The 24,958-nt window shown below is 38.2% G+C and overlaps 1 protein-coding gene across 4 annotated transcripts in view; it reads right to left on the minus strand.

Annotated features, from left to right (window-relative positions):
* sox6 (SRY-box transcription factor 6) overlaps nt 1-24,958 on the minus strand; it is a 143,960-nt gene that overhangs the window by 49,967 nt on the left and 69,035 nt on the right. For all 4 annotated transcript variants that reach the window (XM_032561022.1, XM_032561021.1, XM_032561024.1 and 1 more), the window contains 3 exons: nt 24,108-24,197; nt 11,911-12,083; nt 9,948-10,016 (listed from right to left, as the gene is read on the minus strand). In XM_032561022.1, the coding sequence (XP_032416913.1) occupies nt 9,948-10,016; nt 11,911-12,083; nt 24,108-24,197 (332 nt within the window). The remainder of the gene's footprint in view (nt 1-9,947; nt 10,017-11,910; nt 12,084-24,107; nt 24,198-24,958) is intronic.

Raw genomic sequence — 24,958 nt, forward strand, 5'->3', positions numbered from 1 at the left:
ATTTTATTAAAAAATCATTTCAACATTTTAGAGGCTGTTAGATCCCTTGTTACATTTCTTTTTCACGTTTTCTGCTGGAGGAGTTAAAAGATTTCACCTAGGGAGGGTAGACTCCAGCTGTTGGTGTAAGAGCTGATGGTTCACACCCATGCCTCACCCCCACCCCTCGCCCTTTCCTCCTGTGTGCCCCCACAGAGCTGTACACCAATTGGAGGTGAGAAGAAATTACCTTTTGTGAACAATTTAAAACAAAAATGATCTTGAGCTCCATGGCAAGTCTGGCTTCACCCCATTTCTAGCTCACACACCAAAACTGACACTAACAGCGGGATATGTTTAACATTCGCCACTGTGTACAGCCCGCTGAGTGTACACTGAACAGAAGTCTTAACAGGAAAAAAAAGAGAAAAATCCACAGTGGAAGCAATTCTGCTGAATACTCTGCCTAAGGATTTTCTTCCCTCCAATCCAACAATCAGCAGTTCTTTCAGCACGCATTGCTGCTTCGCTACTGCTCGCTCATTGCCATACGCTGAACACTCGGATCACACAGCAGACACATACATTGATCAAATACGCGATGGTGTTTGGATTTGTCTGTAACTAATGGTAATCAGACATACAGATCAATAGATCTGAAACAGACTTTGATGCTCCAGACTCCTGCTTCTGAATGAAGGTCTTCATATTACCACCCACTCAACTGAAGGGCATTATTCCTGCTTGTCTTCACTGGAAATTAGAATAGGGAGGGCAAAAGCACTGGAGAGACTCAGGTCACCAACAAAGGGCCCTTGTCTTGATGAAGTCTCCGACCTTTCATCATCAAGAGAAGAAAAAAAAAAAAAAAAACAAGATACAAGAAAACCCTTTATGGCAGCATTTTGTTCAAAAGTCAAAGACTACCTACAGTTTTTTCTGCAAATTGTTGGGGTTGAGCACATACCCCTACATTAAAAGTAAGCACAGTTTGTTTTGGCTGGAGACAGATGGCACATTCACTGTTTGTAGTGCTAAAAGCTGTTTGGGATGAAATGCAACAAATGTTCAGAAGAAGTAAGGCTATCCAGAGGGAACTGCCACTAGTTACGAATTCCTTCAACAGTACAACAATCTGTTTTGGACACCCATCAGTTCAATATGTCTACATTATGTACACAGAAACTTGAAGACAGGATTGTGCAACCCTTTGACACACCAAAACACTCCACTCCACAAATCTCTCCACTGTAGCTGACATCTCCGATGTCTTTTGAAATCCTGGGTAAAACTATTGAAAATGTGTGTTTAAATGCAAAATTAAACTTTATTATTTCCATGTACCTTTGTGTGTGTTTGTGCCTTGTATGTGGGTCTAGGCAAAAAGTGTGCTGACCTGGTTGCCTTGCAGTGTTAGTGGACACACATCCAAGATGGAAATTAAATATAGTGACATACTCAGTAAATTAGAATATGTATACCCATGAGGCTGGTTATTAGTCAGATTAAAAGTTTCTTTTGAAAATAACCTTTAAGCAGATATTAAAAATATATTTTTTATTGACCCCACATTTATGAGAAGTTTTTTTTTTTAACTGTTGTGTAATGTGTGTGAAAAATTATTATAATTTACAGGAAAAGGATCAAAAACAGATTTAAAACATTAGCCTGTGTTTATTTAATTTATTGAAGATATTTCACTTTGTGAACTGAGCTATTGCAATGAATTAACCTTTCACTGACATTTTAATTTATTAAATATTGCTGTATATGAAATAGTAAAACGTAGGCTTTGTTGTGAAGGCTGATGTAGTGCTTAGTTTCCATAACCTTGTGGAAAAAACAACACAACAAGATTTAGTATTACGCAATGTAAATAAAGAATACCTAAAACAGAATTTTCTTCCTGACTTGACATCAAGTAAGAAAGATGGGGATCAACGGTCTGTGTTATTGTCCTGTAAATACAACCTAACTGTGTGCATGTACAGCTGTGTGAATAAGTAAATTCCCTCAGAGCTGTTCTCCAGTAGCCTCAGTCAGGTTGTAAAGAACATTAGACATGGGACAGTCAGATAAACAGGTATTTTAGTGTGATTTAAACTTGGTTTGGGGAGAGGGAAATAGAGGGATTTAACCATATCAAGCTTATGAAATACAGTCAGCCTTCGGTTTGGAATATCTTTGGATTTTGTTTTGATTTTTACAAAATATTTGCAATATAATCTACTCTCTGCAGAGTTGGCATTACATGTGTAATATATTGCCAATGTCAGCAAAAGATATTTCTTCAGTGTATTTAACATAGAAGGGAAAGCTATTATTATTATTTAGACCAAAATATGACACCAACCCTAATTTACATGATTTGATTGTCCACATGATGGTGGGGTTTCCCCCTTTGACGGTTCTTTTTGCAACAAACTCAGGCTCTGTCTCGATTATTGCCTCACAGCTGCTGAGGCCGCACAACACAACAGAGCCCCGTCTGTTGTTCAGCAGAAAAACTCCTGTCAGGAGGGGCGACTTTATTAGACACACAAGTTTGCTCAGACATTCAAACACTCTCAGATATCATTATAATGTCGGCTCAGAGAAACCACAAAATTTGTGCAAGATCAAACATCGCAAGCAAGACCACTTTATATTTCAGATTTTCCAATGAAATTTAAGGAAACACTAAAAAAGATGATATTTGCAGAACTGAGTCAAAGAAAACAAACATTTTTATTTTTTTTTTCTGCTGCAAACTGAGCAGGACAAAATAGCTCATTATATTCTGCTTTGGAATGCTTGGGTTCTCCTTCCTCCCCCACCCCAAAACAAAAAGCTCCTTTTTTTGCATTAGCCATAGGCTGAATGCTTTCCTTTGCCACCCCTGCCCTGAGAAAACACACTCCTGTTTCTTGCTGCCTGTACACAGTTGAGCTTATTAATGCAGCTCCTTCAATCCCTGTGAGTGTGCCCACTGCCGAGGATGACGACCCAGTGCAAAGACAAAACAGTTTGCACAACGTTAGCTGAGAAAACACAGTTAATGCAGTGGGGGAGAGGAAACTAAATCAACAACACAGTGGAGGACGTGTTCTCCCTCTCCTGATATTTTTCCCTGCAAGCGTTGCAACATAATGGGCGCTAAGAGTAGCAGCTTTTCCTCTTTCCAGTGTGGGTTTAAGAAGCTCTAAACAGGTGCAGCATTGTAAAGTTCAGGCAGGGTATTTGCTCACTTATCAGGATTAATTAACACTATGAAGATTTGACAGATAATCTACCGTCTTGTGTTGTTAGATGTCCAAGTTGATAGAGAGCTGGAAATTTGAGGGATAAATTAGCTTATCCCTAAGATGTTACAGAAACCCTTCAGGTGACAATTTTTAAACACCCTCAAGTGTGATTTTGCATACTGTTGTTTATTTGGTGTCTCTAATGTGAAACTTTTTAATTATCGCTGCTTAAACTGTTGAGGTGTCTGCATATAACATCAACTTACACAAATACATAGCTTTATTTTGTAGTTTGCTGCAACAATAATCTATTTTTGTCAACTTTCTTAACTCAATGGCAAAGAACCTGCAATAGAGTGCATCCTTACATATTGCCATAAATTTAAAGCTAAAAAAAACTTTTCCTAATACCATAACAATTTTGAGCAAAAAAGCAGTTTCCCCCAAATCAAACAACTAGTTGGCGTTAACCAGAAATTACTTTCCGAGAAGATTTTTGCAGTATCAACATGTTTTTAAGTTTTAACGGCCTACCTAAATTCATACCAAAGTTTCTTGGCTACATTTTTAGCAAAATTTAGCTGCAAACTCTAATTTAAGTAACAAAAATCAAAAATAGAAAAAAACGTAAAGGGGCAAAACTTTTCACAACATTGTGCACTAATTAGCAGCAACATGAATGGGTATAAAGTGAAGCTGTCTTCCACATGAGGTTGAAAGCTACATTTCCATGAAATAATGGCCAAAATATAAAATTACATGAGATTTGAGCCCTTTTATGATTACTTGTCTTTAATGACTAATCTGCAAGTATGAAAGGCATTGATAAATGGTGAGGATTTAATCAACATAGAGCCCAACAGTAGCAATCTCCTACCTTTTACAACCTTGGCACCCAATGAACTCTCATAGCATTTGACTTGTTGCTAGGGAACTATGCAGTCGTTTTTAGTCCCCAATTTTAAATATAAAATCAACAACATCACTACTCAACACATCATTTAGCTAAAAAATTTCTAAGTCTGAAAAAATGAATTAACAGATCAGAAACAATCCTGGGACATATGAAAAAAAAGGGTCTGACAGGGTTTTGAACTTTTCTAATTTCCAAGAGTGACCAGCTGTACTATGTCTCCAATATTAAAGCTTGAACATGAACAGAAACGGCAACAGGAGATTATACTTTAGTTATGTAATTTATGTGTCTCTCTTCATTAATAACAAAGTAAAAGCTTTTGTACTGTAATTTAAAAATATTATGAAATTGCCTTTTCTTTTCACCAACTAAAAGGGTGGGTTGCTGTTGGGGGCAAGTGTGCCAGCTGCACTCAAACTATGTCAAGTAAATTAGTTATATTTAATAATGTCTTAACTACTTTGTAATGTTAGCAAATGCAAATCGTCACTACCATTGCTTACATTTGAACTACCTATTTGTGCATCATTAAACTTCAACAGAGCTGTGGTATGGCTTTAGTGATGTGGACACGACTTTTTTTTAAACATCAGCATTTCTTCTGCTTCCTGACAAGTAATCACATTTAATAAGTAATTAAATTGGTGCTTCCCACCTCACAAATGGAGTTCACTAAATGGAATTATTTGTAGGCAAGTGTCAATATATCAAATAACACATACTAATGAGTCAAGCCACCGCTTTCTTTTATCTTCTGTCTTGCTTGTACACATCTTCATCAGCTAACAGTCTTCTTAAATGGCAGATGAACATGCTAGACTGAGGCTCCCTGGGAGAGAACCAAGGCTGTCTTACTAGGCTGTTAATGCCTCAACATAATCGTACAAGGAGGCTAACACAGAGCTCATCAGCAAACACAAGACTATGACTGTGTGCACAGCAGTACACAGTTTCCCACTTTGAATGCACACATGATCATTTTCCTGCTTTATAATTCTCTTATTATTATACTAACAGCCCCAGTCTGCTGCACTAATTGGGCAACTTATGCATTCTCTTTAACAATGTCCATTTTGCTTTTTTTTATACCCTTTGTTAGTACATTATTATGGACCTCACACTGAGGAATTCAGTTTTGTTGTGGAGACAACAAAAGCACAAATTAGATCTGTTATCCTTCTATTAGTACCCAACAGATCCATGTTTATTTAAACTCAGTTGGATGATGTAAAATATTTACTATTATGGTGCAGCTTACATTTTCTTTTGTGCTCTATTAAACTGTCACTAAACAAAAAAAAATTGTATTAAAAAGAAAATCGTTTTTATAAGACTGTACAAAAAGTTTTTTTCTGTCCTTTGTACTTAAAGGTGATTATTAAATTGACCATTTTTATTTATTTATTTATTGCTCTGAGGAAAGCTTTTGTGTGTCTGATGCAACATAGCTGCATAAAAGATAAAACCTAATGTTCAATTTTGCCAAAATAATGAAAATGTTACCATGGCATTTAAAGACCTTAATCTACTGTTAAGATACATTTTACTGTAAGTCATTAGGGCCTGTGTTCAATAACTTAAGTAATGTGGTCATTTCTTTAGGGAAAACCTAAAAAGCAATTGTTGCATTCATTCTGAAGGGGAAACACTTTGTTTAAATACTATATTGTTTAAACATCAGGTACAGTTAAATTTTCTCTCCTTGTGAAGTAGTTGCTCTGTTATTATAATTGTTAACCATAATAAAATGTTTAAAATAAACAGCAACACCCATGTTTTGTCCTTGTACATTAATGTCTATATGAAATAAAAATAAAGACAAAACAATCACCTGGACCTAAAGTGTTGTTCAAACATATGAGCAATTCCACCTTTAAACTGCAAAATCTCTTTAAAAAAATAACATGTATAAGAAACGAATATGATGTAATATTTTGTGTAAAATGTGTCAAAAATAGGCTTCACATTCAAATACACATCAAGAGATCAGGGATGAAAGGTGTGGCTAAATATTTTTGCAATGGCATTGTGTCTTCCTGTGCCACTGGAAACATAAGACAGAAAAACAATGATGTGTCGGCAACAAAACTTTAATTAAGATCCTAACATAAGTCAGCTACACAAATAACTTAATAGAAATATGCTGCTAAATGTTAGATTGTATACTTTCTGTTGTGTTTTCTTATATCTCACATTCTAGCGGCAGTATAGTTTCTCCATTTTATGAATTGTTGCACAACACTTTTGTAATTATTTTTCTCTTTTGTATTTTTAAACCTTTAGTCCCCCATTGTCTCTCTATGCCATTAAAGATATGTGAGAAAGCCTCAGGCAGATTGAAGCATGTTGAGAGCAACAATATAGTGTCCTTTTCTCTTTTAATCTTATGTTTCCCTTTATAAACTGGGGAGAAAGACACATGCTGTGTTTATGTATCCTTGTGGAAACAAGGTTAAAGGTAGGATTTACAGGCACAGATAATGTGTGCGGGGTTAGAGTTTCAAGGCCAGACCATGAGTAGGTAGAGACCAGCAGGTCAAAGGGAAATAAACAGAACCAGACCCAACACATTATAGTAGAAGGTTTTGAAAACAAGCACAATCTGAATGACAATGGCATCCTTCGAAATTATTATCCCTTAGATCTCCTATCTGGCTGTCTTCTCAGAGTTGGCACATGAATGCCACAGTCAATGACAAGCAACAATGTCATGACATTGTGTTTTTTTTGTCACCGTGTTAAATGATGTTTCACATTTAAATTAGAAGTTCTGGATTAAAAGTTCCCCTCTGTTTCATCCGGTGAGCTCTGCCCTCTCTTGTCTGTTTATGAAGATAAAGTTCACCCTGACCTTTCAGCTTGTATTCATCCTCTTGATGTTTGTGTCAATGTGCACATCCAATTGCTGGGCACAGACAGTTTAGTTACCTCTCTGAATGTATATGGCTATTTGCATGCCTCTGCACCACAGTTGTAATAGTTGTGTTTAGGGAAATACCCAATCTTTTGTTGCTTACACATAGTTTACTATTTTTTGCATTTATTAAAAGTGCAAAAATGACCTGATTTCTGAATAAAATGAGCTGTAATGAGTGAAGACAAAATAAATTGAATGTTCTTCACCTCACAATCCCTATACAGTAGCATAAAAAGATAAGTAGCTGCTTGGACAATCTAGTTATCTATTGATATATATGTTAAATTGTGACATGTCTTACAAAGTCCTGAATGGTGTTTCAAATTTCCAACCAAAGCAGCTGATCTAATCCTAGGATTGAATTAGTGCCAAGATGATTTCAACGACGAGGGCCGGACTGAAGGAAGGAAAGAAAAAAAAACGGTCCTGACGGGGAAACACACAAAGCCTTGAGCTTTAATTTTTGATAAGCCCCTAACACTTCAATCTGCTATCTTAAAACAAGTGACATTGTAATCCTGTGGGACAAAGACTAAATCTCTTCCCCTCTCTTTTAGGCATGATGAGAAAGGATAAAAAGAAGGCTATTCAGAAAAGAAACTTAATTGAATTCCATGCTGGCTTGCTCCAAAGTGGACCCAGACTAAACCTCTACAATACTTCTAAGAGATTCAGTCTTCATGCTATAAAGTCTTGGAAAGCACACATATAGTGCCAACAACAGTCTCTGGTTGCAATCTCCATGGTTTTATTTTTTAGACTGTTTAAAATATGCAGTGTGTGATCACTCACATCATCAATACATGACCTAAGTAAGGCCCTCTCCCTTGGCTTCCTCTCTAAAGCTAAACAGAAGGACTTTGATAGTAGCAGGGTTACCAATAAAGTTTAGTGTTCTCAATGCTAAAAGCAGGGTAACCAAATACCCCAATACTGTGAATCACTTTGCGGACAAGAAGCTTGTATATAGAACTAATTAAGCAAAGCTGTTATATATTAAAATAGCTGAGGCACTTTTTAAGAGGCAGCAATAACGAAAACAGAACCACAGAAAATACTTCACAGAGATCAGCTCTGACTCTCTTATCTACTTGCCTTGATGCTTCATCACAACTGTGGATAACTGGAGGAGTTGGTTTAGGAAGAAAGCACACATTCTGGTTTGAATAACTTATTGGTTAAACAATGTTGCACAAGGTGAAACTTGGGTGGTATGTTCCCAGTAGAGTCAAGGGAGGCTGGTGGATAGTCAAGCAGATGGCTGGCGCACGGGATTCTTTTATTTAATTGTAAATGTGTCTGCGTGTGTGTGGGCGGGGGTGTGTGCGTGTGTGTTTGTGTTTTAATCCTGTAAGATCCGAGGCAGGGGAAAAGCTGGATAACTGGGCTCTGCAAGGAAGGTCTTTGCTTGTATCTCTGTTCAAGTGTTTGAAATGGATATTCAGAAGAGCATTCCCATACACTCTCAAATCTCCAAGCCCTTTTAAAAATTATTCATCAAGTGGAATTTTCAGGTGCCATTTCTCTGTAACTTTGTGATAAAATCAAGAGGCTCTAAAAGTGAGGTTTTTTTTAAAGTGGTGCCCTTATGCTCAATGATTACAAGCAAAGTGTCCTCAAAGAAATGAGTAGGTCTAGCCCTTCACTGGTCGATACGACACTTAATTTAAGAGTCACTCCCCCACACACACGCAAACACACACACCCCTTAGTGTTATGCTCTTCACTAGTTTTCAGTGGAAATTAGTACTGAAACATCTTCCCAAAAGATTGTCAACTATTAAAGTAAAAGGTTGAGGCTACTGGAATCTCAAGGCTTTAATAGTACAATGCATCTCTCAAAAGAGGCACTTTACTGTCCAGACTACTTTTGCAGCAGTATGATGCTTCTAAAAAGAATCTGTTGAGCAAAATACATCTTCAAAAAAATCCTTCAAAAAAAAAAGATCCTTTAAAAATCTTGAATAGACATGTTGACGTTGCTGCTTCATGAAAAATTTGCTTCCAAGCTATGTTTAACGAATAGGACAGAATTGGGGGAGTTAACTTTTAAAAGAACAAGCATGGGAGGCGGTGAATGGAGAAGGATGTGCCTGACACCAAACACACCCAGCAGGATAACATTAGCTTCACAAAGGTAGCCAAGTTCATAGCCTTGACCAGTGCGAGTGACCAACCACAGATTATCCTGTGCAGTTTGAACAGATCAAGCTACGGGCTGACTGGGTGGTCTTCCACTGCAACTCTGTTAGAGTGCATACAAACAAACATGAGTAGTCCTGTGGTATCAGAAAGAAAGAGCATGAAATATACATAATCAGCTTGTATATTTAAAATGTGTGCATCAACTTATGTAAACCATGAGGAAATATACATATCTTAAAGACAATGTAAGCTTCTACAGTCCATGTGCTGTGTGAAAGCATGTATCATAGCCCTTCTGGGGTTGACTAATTTCAGAGGCATTTACCAGCCTCTTTCATGTCCTCCACCTCTAGGCTCTCTTCTATCAGCAGCACTCATTAGCCGTTGTTACTTTTCCCCCCTCTTTTTTGTTCATTACGATGTGTTAATTATTCACCTCCATATTTTAAAAACCCTCCTGATTACCAACAGGCAATTAACATTTGATGAGAATGATGACTGTTAGTGTGACACAAATACTAAAGATAAAGGAGTAAGAAATACAAAAATAAAAAAGGCATATAAGGTACCTTTAATATCTGATTTTACTCGTGTGTGTGGGTGTGGGCGTGTGTTGGTGTGTGTGTGTGTGTGCTGCTAAATCCGAGTCACTGTAGCAACATTGGTGGGTTAATTGCTTCGAAGAGGCAGAAATGTTGGAGTAATCTGAAAGTAGGAGGTGTAAGCTGCTGCGTGTTAGAGGGCCGACAGAAATGCATGCACTGACCTGGATCTGCTGCTGAAGGAGGTTGATTTTGTGCTGCTGTTGCAGAAGCTGCTGTTGTTGTCGTGCAATCTGGTTGAAAACAGAAGCAACGGAGAAAATTAAATAATCCCTTAAACTGAGATAAATGAGAAGAGGAACTTATCACTGAGTACTTGTGTATTCCTCTTGATAACATTATGTGGTCAAACGTAATTCAGGCCAGTTTCTGTAAAGTAAATTAAAATTCCTTGCAAAAGTATTCAGACCCCTTGGACTTTATCATGTTTTGTCACATTTCAACTGCAAACTTTCTTCATTAATTTTGCAATAATTGAAATCAATTATTTTTTCAATTACATTTATAATAAATAATTGGAAAGATTTTTGTTTGTATCATGAAAAATGTTTGAAAATCTTCCACTTCAACAATATTGTATAACTTTATGTTGGTTTCTCTCTCAAATAAGAATGACAAAATACACAGAAATTTGAGGTTGTGACATTGCAAAAGATTTTTTTTTAAATCTCAGGGAGTGTAAATATTTGCAAGACACTGTCTGAGATACCGGAAGCATGATGAGCACTAAAACAAGCATACTTTTCTGTAACTCTTGTTTGAACGTAACAAACCATTTGGTTTGCTTCTGAATAAATGTAAAATGGCCTGTGCAGGAAAGCAGAGTGTGCATTTGTCTATGAGTGATATGAATGATTTACAAGACAGGCAACCATGGTTATGATGGAGATCCCCAGTGCAGGTGGAGTGTGACTGACAGAGGTCCCTGCTGCCCCTCTGCGAAGCGAGGCTTCACCGCAATCTTTCTCATCTGAGCGCCCACCTCCATCTACAAGCTCACTTCATTGAGCATGACAACTGGGTTTTAAGTGTCATTTAATTTTCAATTTTATATATAATTACAAAGTGTTCTCTGTAAGATATCTGCCGTCTGCAAATGTGTCAAGATTAATTTGTGCTGGCTTCCTCACAAGTGTCAACAGTTAATTACTGCGTTGTATCTTGATGGCTTGATGACATTTTAGCTCTCAGCGGGCTCTCCCTGTCTACCGCGGCACATCCCAAATTTATTAATATTGCTCCATTTTAAAATAAAATTAAATGTCTTATATTGTGGCTCTGTTGAGCTGCTGTGTCCCACAAAGCTTTGGTACTTGTGGAGTTTGCCGATGAACATCATTGATTAAAAAAGAAAATCAATACTGTTAATGTATTATTAGTGTACTATGACCAAATGTATCATTTCAAGGTGTATGGTAAATCTCTTCATTTACCACAGGACAGCTTGAGAGTGTGCTGAGGAAACTCTGAGTGAACTCCTTGCTGATAATTGACTCATAGCCATTAGAGTGGCTGGTGATAATAAAAGTGTCGCCCGTGTGGATAGTTAGTGTCCTTATTTCTTCCCAGACATTAACACACTTCATGGCCTGTGCTAATTTGCTGATTTGTACAATATGGCTCATTGGCCAGATTTGTGCTGCAAATCTAATGCCCGGCTTGTTATAATAGGAGGACAATTTATAAGATATGGAGGACTTCCATGTTTAATATAATGTTTAATTCACACATTGCCACGCATTTGTTAGCACAAGTCATAATAAGGTTTTTTTTCCCCTGCCACAGCACAAACGTGGGTGAGCGAGCATGACTGAAATATCTGAGGAAATATTGAGTGTAGCATCTCTTAAACGACTTATCATTCGGCATTCCAAGATTTTATTGGCACACCTCAGGCATGAAAAAAAAGATCTAAGTGACAATTTGTTACAAATGGATTTAATGAGGTTTATTACAGAGGCACGGAGGGTAATAGAATAAACAATATTGGAGGAGGACTGACAGTGTGTGTTGTAAATAACGAGGATAAAATGTTGACAGTAAACAGGTTGTTAACTGAGATGCAGACGAGAGGAGAGAGTGATTACATCCCTGAACGTGCTAAAAAGGAAGACAGGACGCAGTTACCTGCTCCTGCTGCTGTCGAGCCAACTCCATTTGCTGCCTCTGTTTCTCCATCTGTGAAGCAGCAAGCTTCTTCTGCTCATCGTGGGCAGCCAGGAGCTGCTCTCGCAGACTTATCAACTGGGTTATCATTGTGGAGAGCTGGTGCTCCTTTTCTGCCAGACCCTCTGGGGTACCTGTGAAAAGCAGGAGAGGGCAGGTTCAGAGGGTCAATGGTTAAAAGCGAGATACTTGTGATTCATCCCTGGAAATGAATTAAGAACCTCAAAGGGGGAGGCTTAAACCAGAGTCGACCAAAAGCATAAACAAACTAAGCAGCTGCTTAAGGCCTCCGCACCAGTAGGAGGCCTCCAGCAGCACCAACATTATCACAGAAGTCAGGCTAACAAACGTGAAAAATAATTTCAATGTCAGTTGCACAAATTGAGAATTGTGTAGGTGACAAGCATGTTATTCCAAATGTTACTAACTAAATTTCTTTATTACAAAGAAATAATTACCAATTCACAGACAATCAAATGTGTTACTCAAATGCATGAGTAGAACAGCTGAGATGAGATGCATCCATTTATAAATCTATGTGTCAAGAAAATCCAAGTTGCTCTGATTAAATTGGAGATTTATGTTGTGAATAAGCTCCTGTAAGGCTCTTCTTCTGCTGACATTTCTGAGGTGCTACAGTATCAATTTAGCAGCAGAGACGCCTACTGTTTGGGAAGAGAACTGCAGTGGGCGAACAAAAAATAAAGACTGTAACGGATTTTAGAACTTAATCAATCTGGCACCCTAATCTAGAAGTAACGTTTTGAAAGGAAGAAAAATGTAGAACTGCATAAAGTAACTATACAGATATTTTTGGAATGTTTTCTTCTCTTTTAAATTAAGTTCTCATCATAGCTACTTTAATATAATAGGTATTATTTTAGCTATGACACTAGCTATAGCATTCTTCTGACTGCTTCTTTGTTTACTTTTTTGTTTATGAGCAGCTACAAGAATCCATCTGTGCAAATGTTTTTCTATGCATAATCAAGAGAGTTTTCTGCATAATACTGAGTTACTCAAAGGCTTGTTTGTTGCATGGCAGATATTTCCTAATCTACTATCCTGATTACACTGGAATTAAAATATAAATTTTTCATGTTCATGCCGATGGTATTGGCTCAAAGGGCGAGATACCCAGTCCTCTAATATAAATAATCTGAAGTGACTTACATAATGCACAACAGTGTTAACATGAATGATTTGATGGAGATATTCATTGTGCTGTGGTAAGCAATAGTATTTGTCTAGGTCATCAAGTCAATCTCTATTGTGGGCTACAATAAATCTTGAGCTGGCTGTGGCCAGGTAGACTTTTGGACGAAAGGCTGTGGAGACGTCATAAGTTGTTTACTGTTAAATTTAGAAAAGTAGCCATGCTGTACAAGCCAATCATCACATTGTGTCATTGTAGTGTACACAATATTTAATACAAAGAAATCCACACAGGAAGGAACCAACTGCAGCGAATTCACTAGAAACTGTTAAGGTCACACACAGCCTGGACTTGACGAGTTTGCTGTGGCTTGTTTTCACAGCTTTCAGAAGAAAAAGAGAAGGAATTGTTACCGGCACATGGACAAAGAGCTGCAGGGAGCTGACAAAACGGGGGTGGCACTTGTGTCAGACTTCCAGGGGTTATTACAGAGAAGGTGTTAAGAGTCACTGTTTGCACCAGCCTATAAACCACACAGGTATTAGAGGTGGCGGTAGAGGCTGGATAGCACAAACTTGTCAAAACAAGAAGACTGGATCCTGCATCTGGTGAATCAAGCAGAATCTAAAAAATCATTCGAGAAACATTTTGATCAAGTCACCAACGTCTGTGCGGAGGTTTTAAAGAAATGTAAATAAAAGATCATTCATCTTCAAATCTCTCTACAGTCTCATAACAACTGTGTGAGAAACCAAGAAAGTAACTGTGCAGCAGCTCTCTCTCTCTCTCTCTCGTTCTCTCTCTATCTCTCGCTCTCTTTCTCATCGGCTAATCAATGCTAAGTAATCCTACCATTGACTAACACAGTCAACATAATTGCCAGTGAGGGGATAGACAGTAACTCATTCTCTTCCTGCTGCACTTCTATGTGACAAGCTGATCTTGGGAAACAAGCAATACCAAAAGGAAATCTGACAGCTACAAAGAGAGATGGAGACGATCATAGAGCAGCAAGGATGTGCAGCACCGAAATCCGGATAACAGTCCAACAAGGCCTGGCCTGGGGCCAGCAAGGAGCTGAATTCTTTCTTGGGTGTCTTCCTCTCGTGTCTGACCACATCTGTCTTGAGTTTCTCCGAGAGCTCCCGGGGGCCCTCTCCACTGGAACTATTTTAATTTGACTAAACACCTGATTTATTTTATCTCTCCGATGAGGAAAGCCGTTTGTCTTAATAGGGCCTGTCAACCTCCAGAACCCATTCAGAGCAATTTACTGGCAGGCTTGTCTGAAACCCAGTTTGCCCCACTCTGCCTCCGCTGCCTGCTGCAACAGAAGAGAGCTGCAATTCTCCATTTATAACGAAAAAAAGGGACCTAAAAGCAGCCATTCATAGGGCTTGTATGCTGTTTCCAAAGCCTAAATTGACTTCTTATTCACCGTACTACACTTGTTGTGAATGGCTTATCTGTAAAAGTGATACAATCAGCGCCAATTTTATTAACCTTTGGCTGTGTCCACAATGGAGCCGCCTTTTACAGGTAGCCAACACGACACATTAGGTGATGTCGCAAATAACTTGCGTTGATATTACAGATACAAGGAGTTAGAGGCACATATGTGAAAAAATAAAGAAAAACATCACACAGATAAAGCAGCTTGAGGGTTATCACGTCAGAGATGACTGAGCTTTCAGCACATTGTTTGGACTTTGAAGTGTCCTCTCGCGCTGCTTAATTACACATTTCTGATGATTGTAAATTGATTGGAAACAATTTAACCATTGAATAACATATAAATAAAAGCTATTTTGTCTCATTATTTGGAGGGGTGTTGTGCTAAAGATTGGAGGGGCTACCCTGAGAGTGGGGTGCCTCTTCTTGCCCAGACACCACAAGAATGTTAACAGAAGGTCTATTGTTTTGTTCTTCAGCTGAGCTGTGGGAAGCCTAAAGCATCCTCTCCACTTTATGCTGTTTCCATGTTAACCCCAAAAGTATTCTGTTATTTTTTCTGATGCTGCCTTTAGCAATTTTGAAACATTTACAAGATTTCAAAATTACTTGAAATTCATTGCAAATTCTGATGATATTGAATCAACCTGACAAGCCTTGGAGAATTTTTACACAGCTGGACATAAAATCAAATGCATATGTTTTCTTTTTTTTGTTGTTGACTGGTTTGTGTTAAAATCTCTTTCTTCCCGCTTTAAATTATGGATTAGCTTTAAAATGCAGATAAAACTTTTATTGGGTGGTACAGAAGAGGAGAGCCGTGGTCTGTGTCTGACCAGGCCGCTGACAAAAGAGGCAGTTTTCCTACATATTGCATGGCTTTTAACAGCAGTGGGGATGGGGTCTGCCTGTTAACATGTCTCCTCACATTGCGCTTCCGATGGCAGACAGACAGCTTAGAGATACTTTGGCGCTACATAAACCCCAGCAGCCAGGCCAGACCTAACGTGTTTTGACATCCGCCTGGTAGAAGGACTGAGGCCTTGTAGAATGATCCTACCCTGAAACAGAACCCAGGAGCGAGTGGCCAAACAGCACCAGGACTTTTCCCTGTGTTTTATTGGGTCTACTTTAAAAAATCCAGACTGATTCACAGAAGGCAGGAAGTGATCATGCTGCCCAGTTCACCTTTTGAGATTCCTGCCTTCTCCCGATGTCAGAAAAGGGGGACAGAAAACATCAACGAGGGACTAAATAAATGATAAGAGAAAAACAAGCAGAGCCACGGTTGCTCTGGTAGGAATGGGGGTATTTGAGCCTTGGGGTCTTTGGATAAAAGGCACTTTGTAGGGGTGCGATTTGTTTTGTCCAATACCCACATCTTCCTCTCTCTTGGCTCCCTCCTCTCCGCTCTAATCAAGCAGTCTCTAATTTGGGTTCCAAATCCAGTACCGGGAAAAAGAAGGAGGCTTGTTACTTTGAAGAGTCTTGAATGAATAACACAGATAAAAGATTCAGGCACAAAAAAAGAAGAAGAAAAGTGAGGGAGGGTGAGGGCGAAAAGGGGGAAAATCACAAGGCACCCTATTCTCTCCCCTTCCTTTGGTCAAGACAGCTGAGCTATTATGACCTGATCTGAATTGAGTTTTTTTAGCAGCAGAAGACTGGAATTTCTTTGTCTTCCTATCAGTTAGCTGTTGTGCATGCTTCCATATGCTGCGAACCCATCCTAAATAAATTAGAACTTTTCCAAATGCAGAAATTGCACAAAACTGTGTCCTCACTGCACATAGCTTGAATGCCATGCATGCTGAGGCTCCCTGTTTTCACTGTCTGCTAAAATGTGTGTGAACGCACACAGCTCTGCACTAAAAAGTGCAGGTCTCTGAATTAGATGCATGTGTGTGAATGTTGCAGTCACCTGACCCTTTGTTCGTGCTTTTTGCGGCGAACACAAGGAGGTCAGTTGAGTCAATGCAAGTTGCATCCGTTGGCACCTTCTATAGCTTTCAAAGAAAATTGTTTCCTTTTTTTTCTACCCTTAGACCTCCATCAATGAATGCAACTTCAATAAAAGTAGATGACATCAAAGATAATACCAAAATGTCTCTCTCTATTTTCCTACAAAAAAAGTACATTGAAACTCTAACTACATGTTTTAACAACCCTTTTAACCTGTGTGGCATTGCTGCAAGGCCATATGTGTTTCCAGTAACATGATGTTAACATGTTTCTGTGTCCTACAACTGAGACAATATGAGCAACAGCTGTTTCACCTGGCGTGCTGCCTTTGTTATGACACAAAGGCTGTTAATCTTGCCAATAAAATCTCATTAACAAGCAGACGCAGTTATTCTCAGGCACGTCAGCACTTCCTCTCTGTGCTTGCCTACTGTACTCTCACACTACACTCACATGTCACTTTATCAGGCACACCTGTTCAGTTTCTTAACATAGCAGCAATTCAATGCATTTAAGCCTCTAGATGCAGTAAAGGAGGCCAGTTGAGGTTTAAATTGAGTATCATAATGAAAAATAAAGGGGATTTAGATTATCTAGGTGGTCTGAGTATTTCAGAAACTATTGATCCATTGGTATTTTCATGCACAAATATCTATGGGTTTCCAGAAAATTATACAAAAAGAGAGAAAATATCCAGCTAATTGCAGTTGTGTCAAAGAAAATCACTCTGTAATATCAGAAGGGAATGGGCAGAATAAGCTGATTGAAAGGCAACATCAGCTTAAATTTCCACTCTTTACAAGCATGGTATGTAAAATATCATCTCTGATTAAACAACATGTTGAACGTTAAGGCAGTATTCCTCAGCAACAGAAGACCATGCTGGGAACCACTCCTGTTATTTAAAATCAGGAAACTAACGGAACAATTTTCACAGGTTCTCTGATGTTAGGCAGTTTGGAAAACATCTATCAATCTGACACTGCATAGATGTCACTCTGAGAATTGTTGCTGACTATTTCTATCAATTTATGGCTGCAGTGCACCCAATGTTCTCATGGCTACTTCCAGCAGGATTATGCAGGAAAATCAACTTATCCTGAACATGGTGGGTTAATTGTACTCTGTTGGCCTCGTCAGTCACTAAATCACAGCTCAATAGATCACCTTTGAGAAGCTTGGAGATTGGCATCATGAATTTGCAGTTAAAAAGATCTGTTGCAACTGTGGGTTGCTCATAGTTAGTATGAACTGGAAGATTTGTCTAACACATTGTTGAATTCATCCCCTGATGAATTACAGAAGAAATCCTCAAATGGTCAGTGAGTGTATGTTACAGGCATGTGATTATCAGCAGTCGCTCACTGATCTTATCATAAATATTGTTGAAACTACTTAAACTGACATGAATCTGAATATTTACAGGCTCCTTGCTGCTTCACCATACTACCTGTTCATCTCTAGTTTTGAAATAAATTTTCCAATTAGTACTTGGAGTAGTTATTAATAAGCATGCACTTCTGCTGGTCGTGCTGAATGCTGATGGAGACTAATATTTTGATGATAGAGGAAGCTTTGCTCTACAGTATAATTATGCTAATGTAATAGCTCCAGCACTTAACTGTCTATCCATGACACTGGACCAGGTACTTCATCAAAGACAAGATACAGGCTTGACCTAAGCACATTACACCACGAGGGAATGCAATGACCCTCACGTTCATATTCAGAAAAAGAAGAAGAAAGAAATCAAGAAAAACCCAACACAAAAACTTTTTATTTGCTTTTTCACTAGTTAAAGTAAATCCATATGTAGCTCTTTAAAACACAAAGAAAAATTAGTCAATCTAGCACGGCTGAAGATCATGTACGTACACAAGGCAGCACAAACACTGGTGACAGTCAAAGATATGTAAAACAACGGTTTTCTCTATCCAAGTCTTTCTATTTATCGCTCACAGCCTTTATTTATAGATTATAATGAGAAATCTGACCTTTGCACCCTGAAAATACAGAGAATGCAGATTTTTCAAGGTTCTGCTCGCATAAAAGCCTGCCAAACAGTGATCAAGGCAAAGGCTTACTATCTGCAAATCCTTGCAAGTAAATTAGGAGCTAGATGTTATCTTGTTCTTTTCAAAGAGTATTTATTCACAGGACCAACACAACTGATAAATTCATCAGAATGGGCTTGTTTTCCTGGTTTGTGCAGAGGAGATTTAGCCGCAGTCTTTCAGGCAGTTGTCTTTGTTGAATAAGTGTATCAACAATGTCTGTAGTTTGAATCTAATCCTGATCAGTCGATCGAAGGAGGAAAAATAGCAGAAATCTCAAGCAACTGTGACCAGAATATCTATTAACTGTGGTCAGGTGGAATCTACATTATCACCTGCATAGTTGTTCAAGCACCTAAAGAGACATTACTATACTTATCCATAGATCTTTGTTTTCTTTACTATGCAGAAACCCTCTGACCTTGTGAGGTGAATGGTTTTCCTTAGAAAAGTAAACTGAAAGTGCCAGGACAGCATCTTAAATATTATAGAGATGTGTTAATCAGATGTCAAAGAAGTAACAAACTGTTAACCTATAGGCTGGTGAAACAAGCACAAGGAAAAAAATTCTTGCACAAACAATTTAGCAAGAATTATGAACTATGACAGAAAAAGCAAAAATGTTTCCTTTTTACAAACAATAAAATATCATTTGAAACCCCAACCTTTTACCACTACAAATAGAGAGATTAAAAGTAAAAAAAAAGATATAAAAGGATTTTCATTTGCAATGGAATGTATGAAAATGAATAGTACAAGTGATCTGAATAAATATCTTTAAGTAAATGGAGGCCAGAATTTATTATTTTTTCCCTGCAAGAAGACGACCTTTCTATAAGAACTGAAGGTTATGTGCAATGAAGAGGCCTGAGTGTGTTCTTTACACCCATCTGAAGTGCTGGGAAAATGTGCCATATTACACCATGGACACAAAAGGAAAGAGTATTTTTCCATTTTCCAGCAAAGAAAATACATAATTACATAAATATATAACATTATTTATTCATTCATCCTTCCATCCATCCATTCATCCATCCATGCATAAATTGCTGGTAAAATCCTCTGGTACGTTAGGATCCAAAGGGCTCTCAAAGTGAACAAACTGCCTCAAACTACTGAATTCTGTCCCTGTTACACATGTATACAAACATACAGGGGCATGGTACTACGATTTTTTTTTTTTTTACCTCCATTGCCACAAGCTAAATTCCTCAATTCATTAGAGGAGAAAAACACACAGTCTAACACTCCCATGCATTCATCTGGCAAATGTGGCCTGAGGAATAATGATTTACTGTGGCTCATATTTCACCTGAGTGCACAGGCCAAACAGTTGACTGAAGTGTTGTGGAGAAAATGCTAACTGAGGCATTTTTTTTTTTTTTTTTTACCAGAGCAACCAGACAGATACAGTTTTGTGCTATTTTTGTGAATGATTTTTTTTTTTTTCATATATTTGAGTAGATATAAATGAAATAGAGTACGTAGATAAAATGCACACAGCATTTGGAATCTATAATTCTTTATTAAAAATGTTTCTAAGGTGTACATGAGTTAACATTTGCGGTACATCTGCATCCATGAAGAATTAAAGCGTATATATACATTTTTTGAGGTGAGACTTCTCAACAATGCAGGCTCTGTGTTCACACAGTGGGCTCCTTTCTGGCTGAGCAGCAGTGTGGCCAGAGCAGGTAGGGCCAGCATCAAATCCGTCTCGGCAGCCACCCTGCCCTGCCCTCTGTTCTCCTCCTAAAGAGCTTCTACTTATCTGCCCACCGCAGGGCTGTCTGCACGCACCCAACCACTGTCATGTAGAAACCATCCACAAATTGATTGTGACAGCGCAGTAGCCTTGATTTTTCTGCTTCAGAATTCAAGCTGCCATTGCAACGCTAAAACGTACTGTATTGAGCTTTTTTATTTTCCCTTCCATTCTTTTTTCTCTTTCTCCCTTTCTTGTTTCTTTTTTTTTATTCCAAGGAACTTATTACAGTTTCACACTTTAATACAGTTGCAGCTACTAATTTCCCCTTAGTTTGTCTAAATGCTTGAGCAGAATGTGTTTACGTTTTTTTTTGTTTGTTTTTTTTTTTAAGTGAGGGCAGTAAGTTGGCACTCAGCAGGGAAACTTAAACAGCTTCCTTGAGTATGAATCTTAAGCCTGGAACAGACGGGGACTTATCTACTACTGAACACTAGATTTGTATACATTTAACACAGCGTGTGCCTTATTTATTATAAATGTCCTACTGTGCTCCATGTAATGGGGGGTAATGTATTTCTATAAATATAAATGTTGCGTCTAAGTATCCACATCTGAACTGTTTTTCGTGGCCTACTTCTTTTCAAGCGCTCGATCCACCTTGCCATCTATTATCACTTTGTGTGGTTTGGAGCCCTTCCAGCCAGCCTCCCTTTTCTTCCTCTGTGGTTTTGTTCAGAAGATTTCATCGTTCCTGCAGATTGACAGCTAAGCTCAGGTATGAAAACAAACAGTTGAAAAGAAATCCGCTACTAATGCTCCCTCACAAACGTTCCTTTGCACGGCCGTACTGATACCAAGCTTCAGAAGCTTGCAAGACAAGGCAGATGGAGATTTGAAATCATTAACCCTCAGTAGCACAATCCTACATATCTGCCTTAAGCAGGGGATCATGTTGCTTGTTTTGTACTGACTCTAAATACCATAAAAAACAGCAGTTTATGGAGCAATACATCCACACAACAACGTACTTCTGTCATCTCTAACAGGTAAATAGTTAGGTTAGCAGAGCTCAAAAAGCAATCTCTGATGCTGCTGATACAATTGTCCTGCATTGTTTGTTTACTGTACGTGCATGTTCACTTCAGCAGAATAAAGCATTTGGGGCAAGTTGGAACAAAGCTGTGCTGAAAGAATCTCTCTTTTCTTGAGAAAAGCCTGGGGTCAAATTCTATCTCACTAATTGATTTTCTTTTTTGCTTTGTCTTCTAGGAACTGGACCAAAACAGCTGTTCCCACACCAGCGACATTCCATCGCATGCTTTTGCAAGAACACATTTATGTGGCTTTCAAGGTTTTGATAGAACATTGTCAGGAGGAAGCTTAAAATTTGCCCTGAATAATAGGCTGAGGAATCACAGAGCGATCTGCATAAAAGATACAAGGCCACTTTGCCCCTGGCCACTGTGCTCTCTATTTGCATGTTATCCTTTATTTTCTACTATCTTCTGTTTATTTTAAAACCTACAGGCATGTTTGCCTTTTGTACTCATTTTAACCTAACAGTTAATGGAACCTGTGATTCATCATAACACTTTAGATCTTAATCATAAGGTGTTTTCTGCTTGGTACCTTTGTTTGTGTTTTAATTAGGCAGACCTTGTGCATCTCCAACCCTGGGCTTCTTTTTAATTGCCCGTATTTACATCAGGCAGACATCAAACGCAGAGAGAGAGACATTTGTAAGGGTGAACACAAAGCAGCCCTTTGAAATGTCTACAGTCAAATGAAATGGCATGCTAATTAAAAATCTAAGGCTGCCTCTGTGATAGGAGAAGCATTTATATTTGTAACTGTGGTGTATAGACTGTCTCCATAACTCATCAACACACAGAGGCCATAGTGTTTATTATCAGGCTCCCTACCTGTTTACAGACCACCAAGTAACCTTTCCATTCCCATTCATCAAACAGCACAAATGCCCTGCCTGTAATTTAACACCAAATTTCAAAAGGCTAAATCATTTTAAACATTTTACACCATGCTCTTTGATCTGTACTGGCATACAGTACACAAGCACAGATACAATGAATCTAGTTTACCAAGCTATGATTTACCCTTTAGTTCATTAAGGTTATTGCCAGTGAATACTTGACCATTCAACAGCTGATTTTGCATTTCTCACCAAGTGGAGAAAATGTAATTTAATAAAGCTAAACGACAAGCTTACGTTTGCAGTTCCCATGTGCGTATTAAAGGAAACCATCCCGGATTTACCTGAGGAAGTCTTTTTAGATTTGGAAAATTAGACTAATTTGCTTTCATTTCATATTTTAAAATACATTTGAAACAAAACAATTACATAAAACAAAAAAATTACAAAAAAAACAAAACCTTTTTTCTCACTGGCATTAAATCAGACTACACTTAACTAGTTTTAGGTCAGTTGGAGTTTCCATAATTATTTCTATTTGCTAAAAAGTGTTTTTAGTTCTTTCTGACATGTTCATGTTAATTGATCTGAGGTAAATTGTGGCACATCTGTAGATGTATTTCAAAGTAACACCTCAAACATAATTCTTGCTTGGTTGGCATCATTAAAAATTATAAGAAATCTGCCAAGATACAAGGAAAAGATTTGTGGACCTCCATAAAAAACATTTTAAACATGATTAAATATTTTATTTTGGAAATTAAGTCTTTTGATTTTTATATATTGCTATTGGAACAGTTGTCACAATTTATCTTAAAGATTCCAAAACAGTTAAAATTTTATTAGATGATCAGTTTATCTGCTATGAATAAGGTCAGTTAAAAATAAGAAAAAACATGCTATTCATAGGGCAATATATAATATTGACAAGTGTGAAATATAAAAAATCTGCAAAGCTTGAAATTGATAACCATACAATCATTTTATATTTGCAATTGATTAATTGGCCCTATGGAAATAGTACTACTACTACCAAAAATAATAAGAGTAATGTGACCTAAATTTATTGTTTAGAAAAATAAAATAAAATAAAAAAAATTGTTCACAGAAACTCACTGGCAGGAGCCAGTGACAGCCTGGTGCTATCACCCAGCTGGTTTTTAACTTTCCCGTTCAACATAAACATGCCTGCGTTCGGTAACAGTCAGTGCTAAGGAGTAAGCAGGAGCCCTGCCCATCCTCAGCCCACCTTCAGCTCACCCTGTCATAAACAGAAATTTTGGGGGAGTGCTTGGCTGCTCTGCTGCTTTGCTGCGGTGCTCTCAGCACGTCGTACAGGGCGTTCACGGTTAATAGTCGAGACATTCCACTGTAACATGAGTTCAGCGAGGAGAAGGCTGTTCGCGTCTCCGTACCGTCTACTTTCCTCTCCTATCTGAGTGTCGTCTCTTTTCCTTTCAGCTTAGCCGTGCTCTGTTTACATGAAACACACTTTGGTGTTCAACAGTTAGAGGAATTGCACAAGTCCTCTACACAAACCAGAGCAGAGTAAGAAGGGTTCATATTTTTTGTTTTCAAGATAGGTGTGCAGTGTTTGGGGTAACACTGAAGCGCTGACGATCAGATTTTTGCAATGGGCCGGAAATTTTAAGGAAGCCTTCAAAATAGGCTACAGTTCGACATTTGAACTAAAAGTAAGGGAGAAGAGGCATCAGTGATGAAGGCAGCCAAGAGCCTTATTTTCATTTCTGTTATAAGCTACAGTATTTTAATCCCTTAAACCTTTTTATATTTTGCCACATGACAACCACATCTTTTTATGTTGGTTGTTGTATCCTGTTAAAACAGAATACCATAAGAAAGTTGAATAGATAGCTTTGCTTTGGTGATTCCTACCTTTAACTTCTGCCAGTAACTCACTGGTGTTGAGCCTGTCCATCTTCTCTTTCCAGTCTTTAGAAAGCAGTTTCTCCATGCATGAAGATTCTGAAACAAAAAAAGAGAGAGCATTTGAAAAACATTTTAACATTTGTAATTTGGACATATAAGTGGGTATCGACAATAGACGGACGGATATAGGATATAGCTTCTGCTTTACACCTCTGTGGATGCTATAAATCTATTCTCCTAACTGTAAAGTCAAGGCATGAGATGAAATAATGGTGTTTTATTTGATGGGAAACATTAAAAGGACTGCGGCTGCCTGTTAAAAGACGAGCCAAGGGTGGAGTGAGGAGGGAACACGGCATTGTGGTGATAGTGTAAGGGCAGAGACGCACATTAAGTGGGAGGCAAGGATTGAGACTGGGTACGTCCAAACGTTCACATAGCTGCCAATGATGAAAACAATTAACATTTGTCCAGGACACAATGAATCAGAGGAGGAATGGCTGCAATCTGCCATGCTGTCGCTGGTGTAGCTGATAAAGAACATACTGGGCTGCCTGACCCAGGCCTCCACCATCTCTGCACTGTACCGGGTTCAGCCTGTTCCCATCAAATACCAGCAGCACAAGAAAGGCTCCATCCCTCCATTTGGAGCCACTCCTTCAACAAACTTAAGAGTTGGACTCCAAGCAAGTCCACTATGCCATTATATTAAGAATTCTTTTCCAAGTAGGAACAATTCATGTCAGGCAAACATTTTTATTATTATTTTTTAGGATGTTTTAATGTAAAACTACTTCGTAACTGACGTGTTTTCAGTTTTGTAACTGTAAAGTACTTTTGAGTCTACAGTGGATATA

This window comes from Xiphophorus hellerii, chromosome 4 (assembly GCF_003331165.1).
Source record: "Xiphophorus hellerii strain 12219 chromosome 4, Xiphophorus_hellerii-4.1, whole genome shotgun sequence".
Classification (NCBI taxonomy): Eukaryota; Metazoa; Chordata; class Actinopteri; order Cyprinodontiformes; family Poeciliidae; genus Xiphophorus; species Xiphophorus hellerii.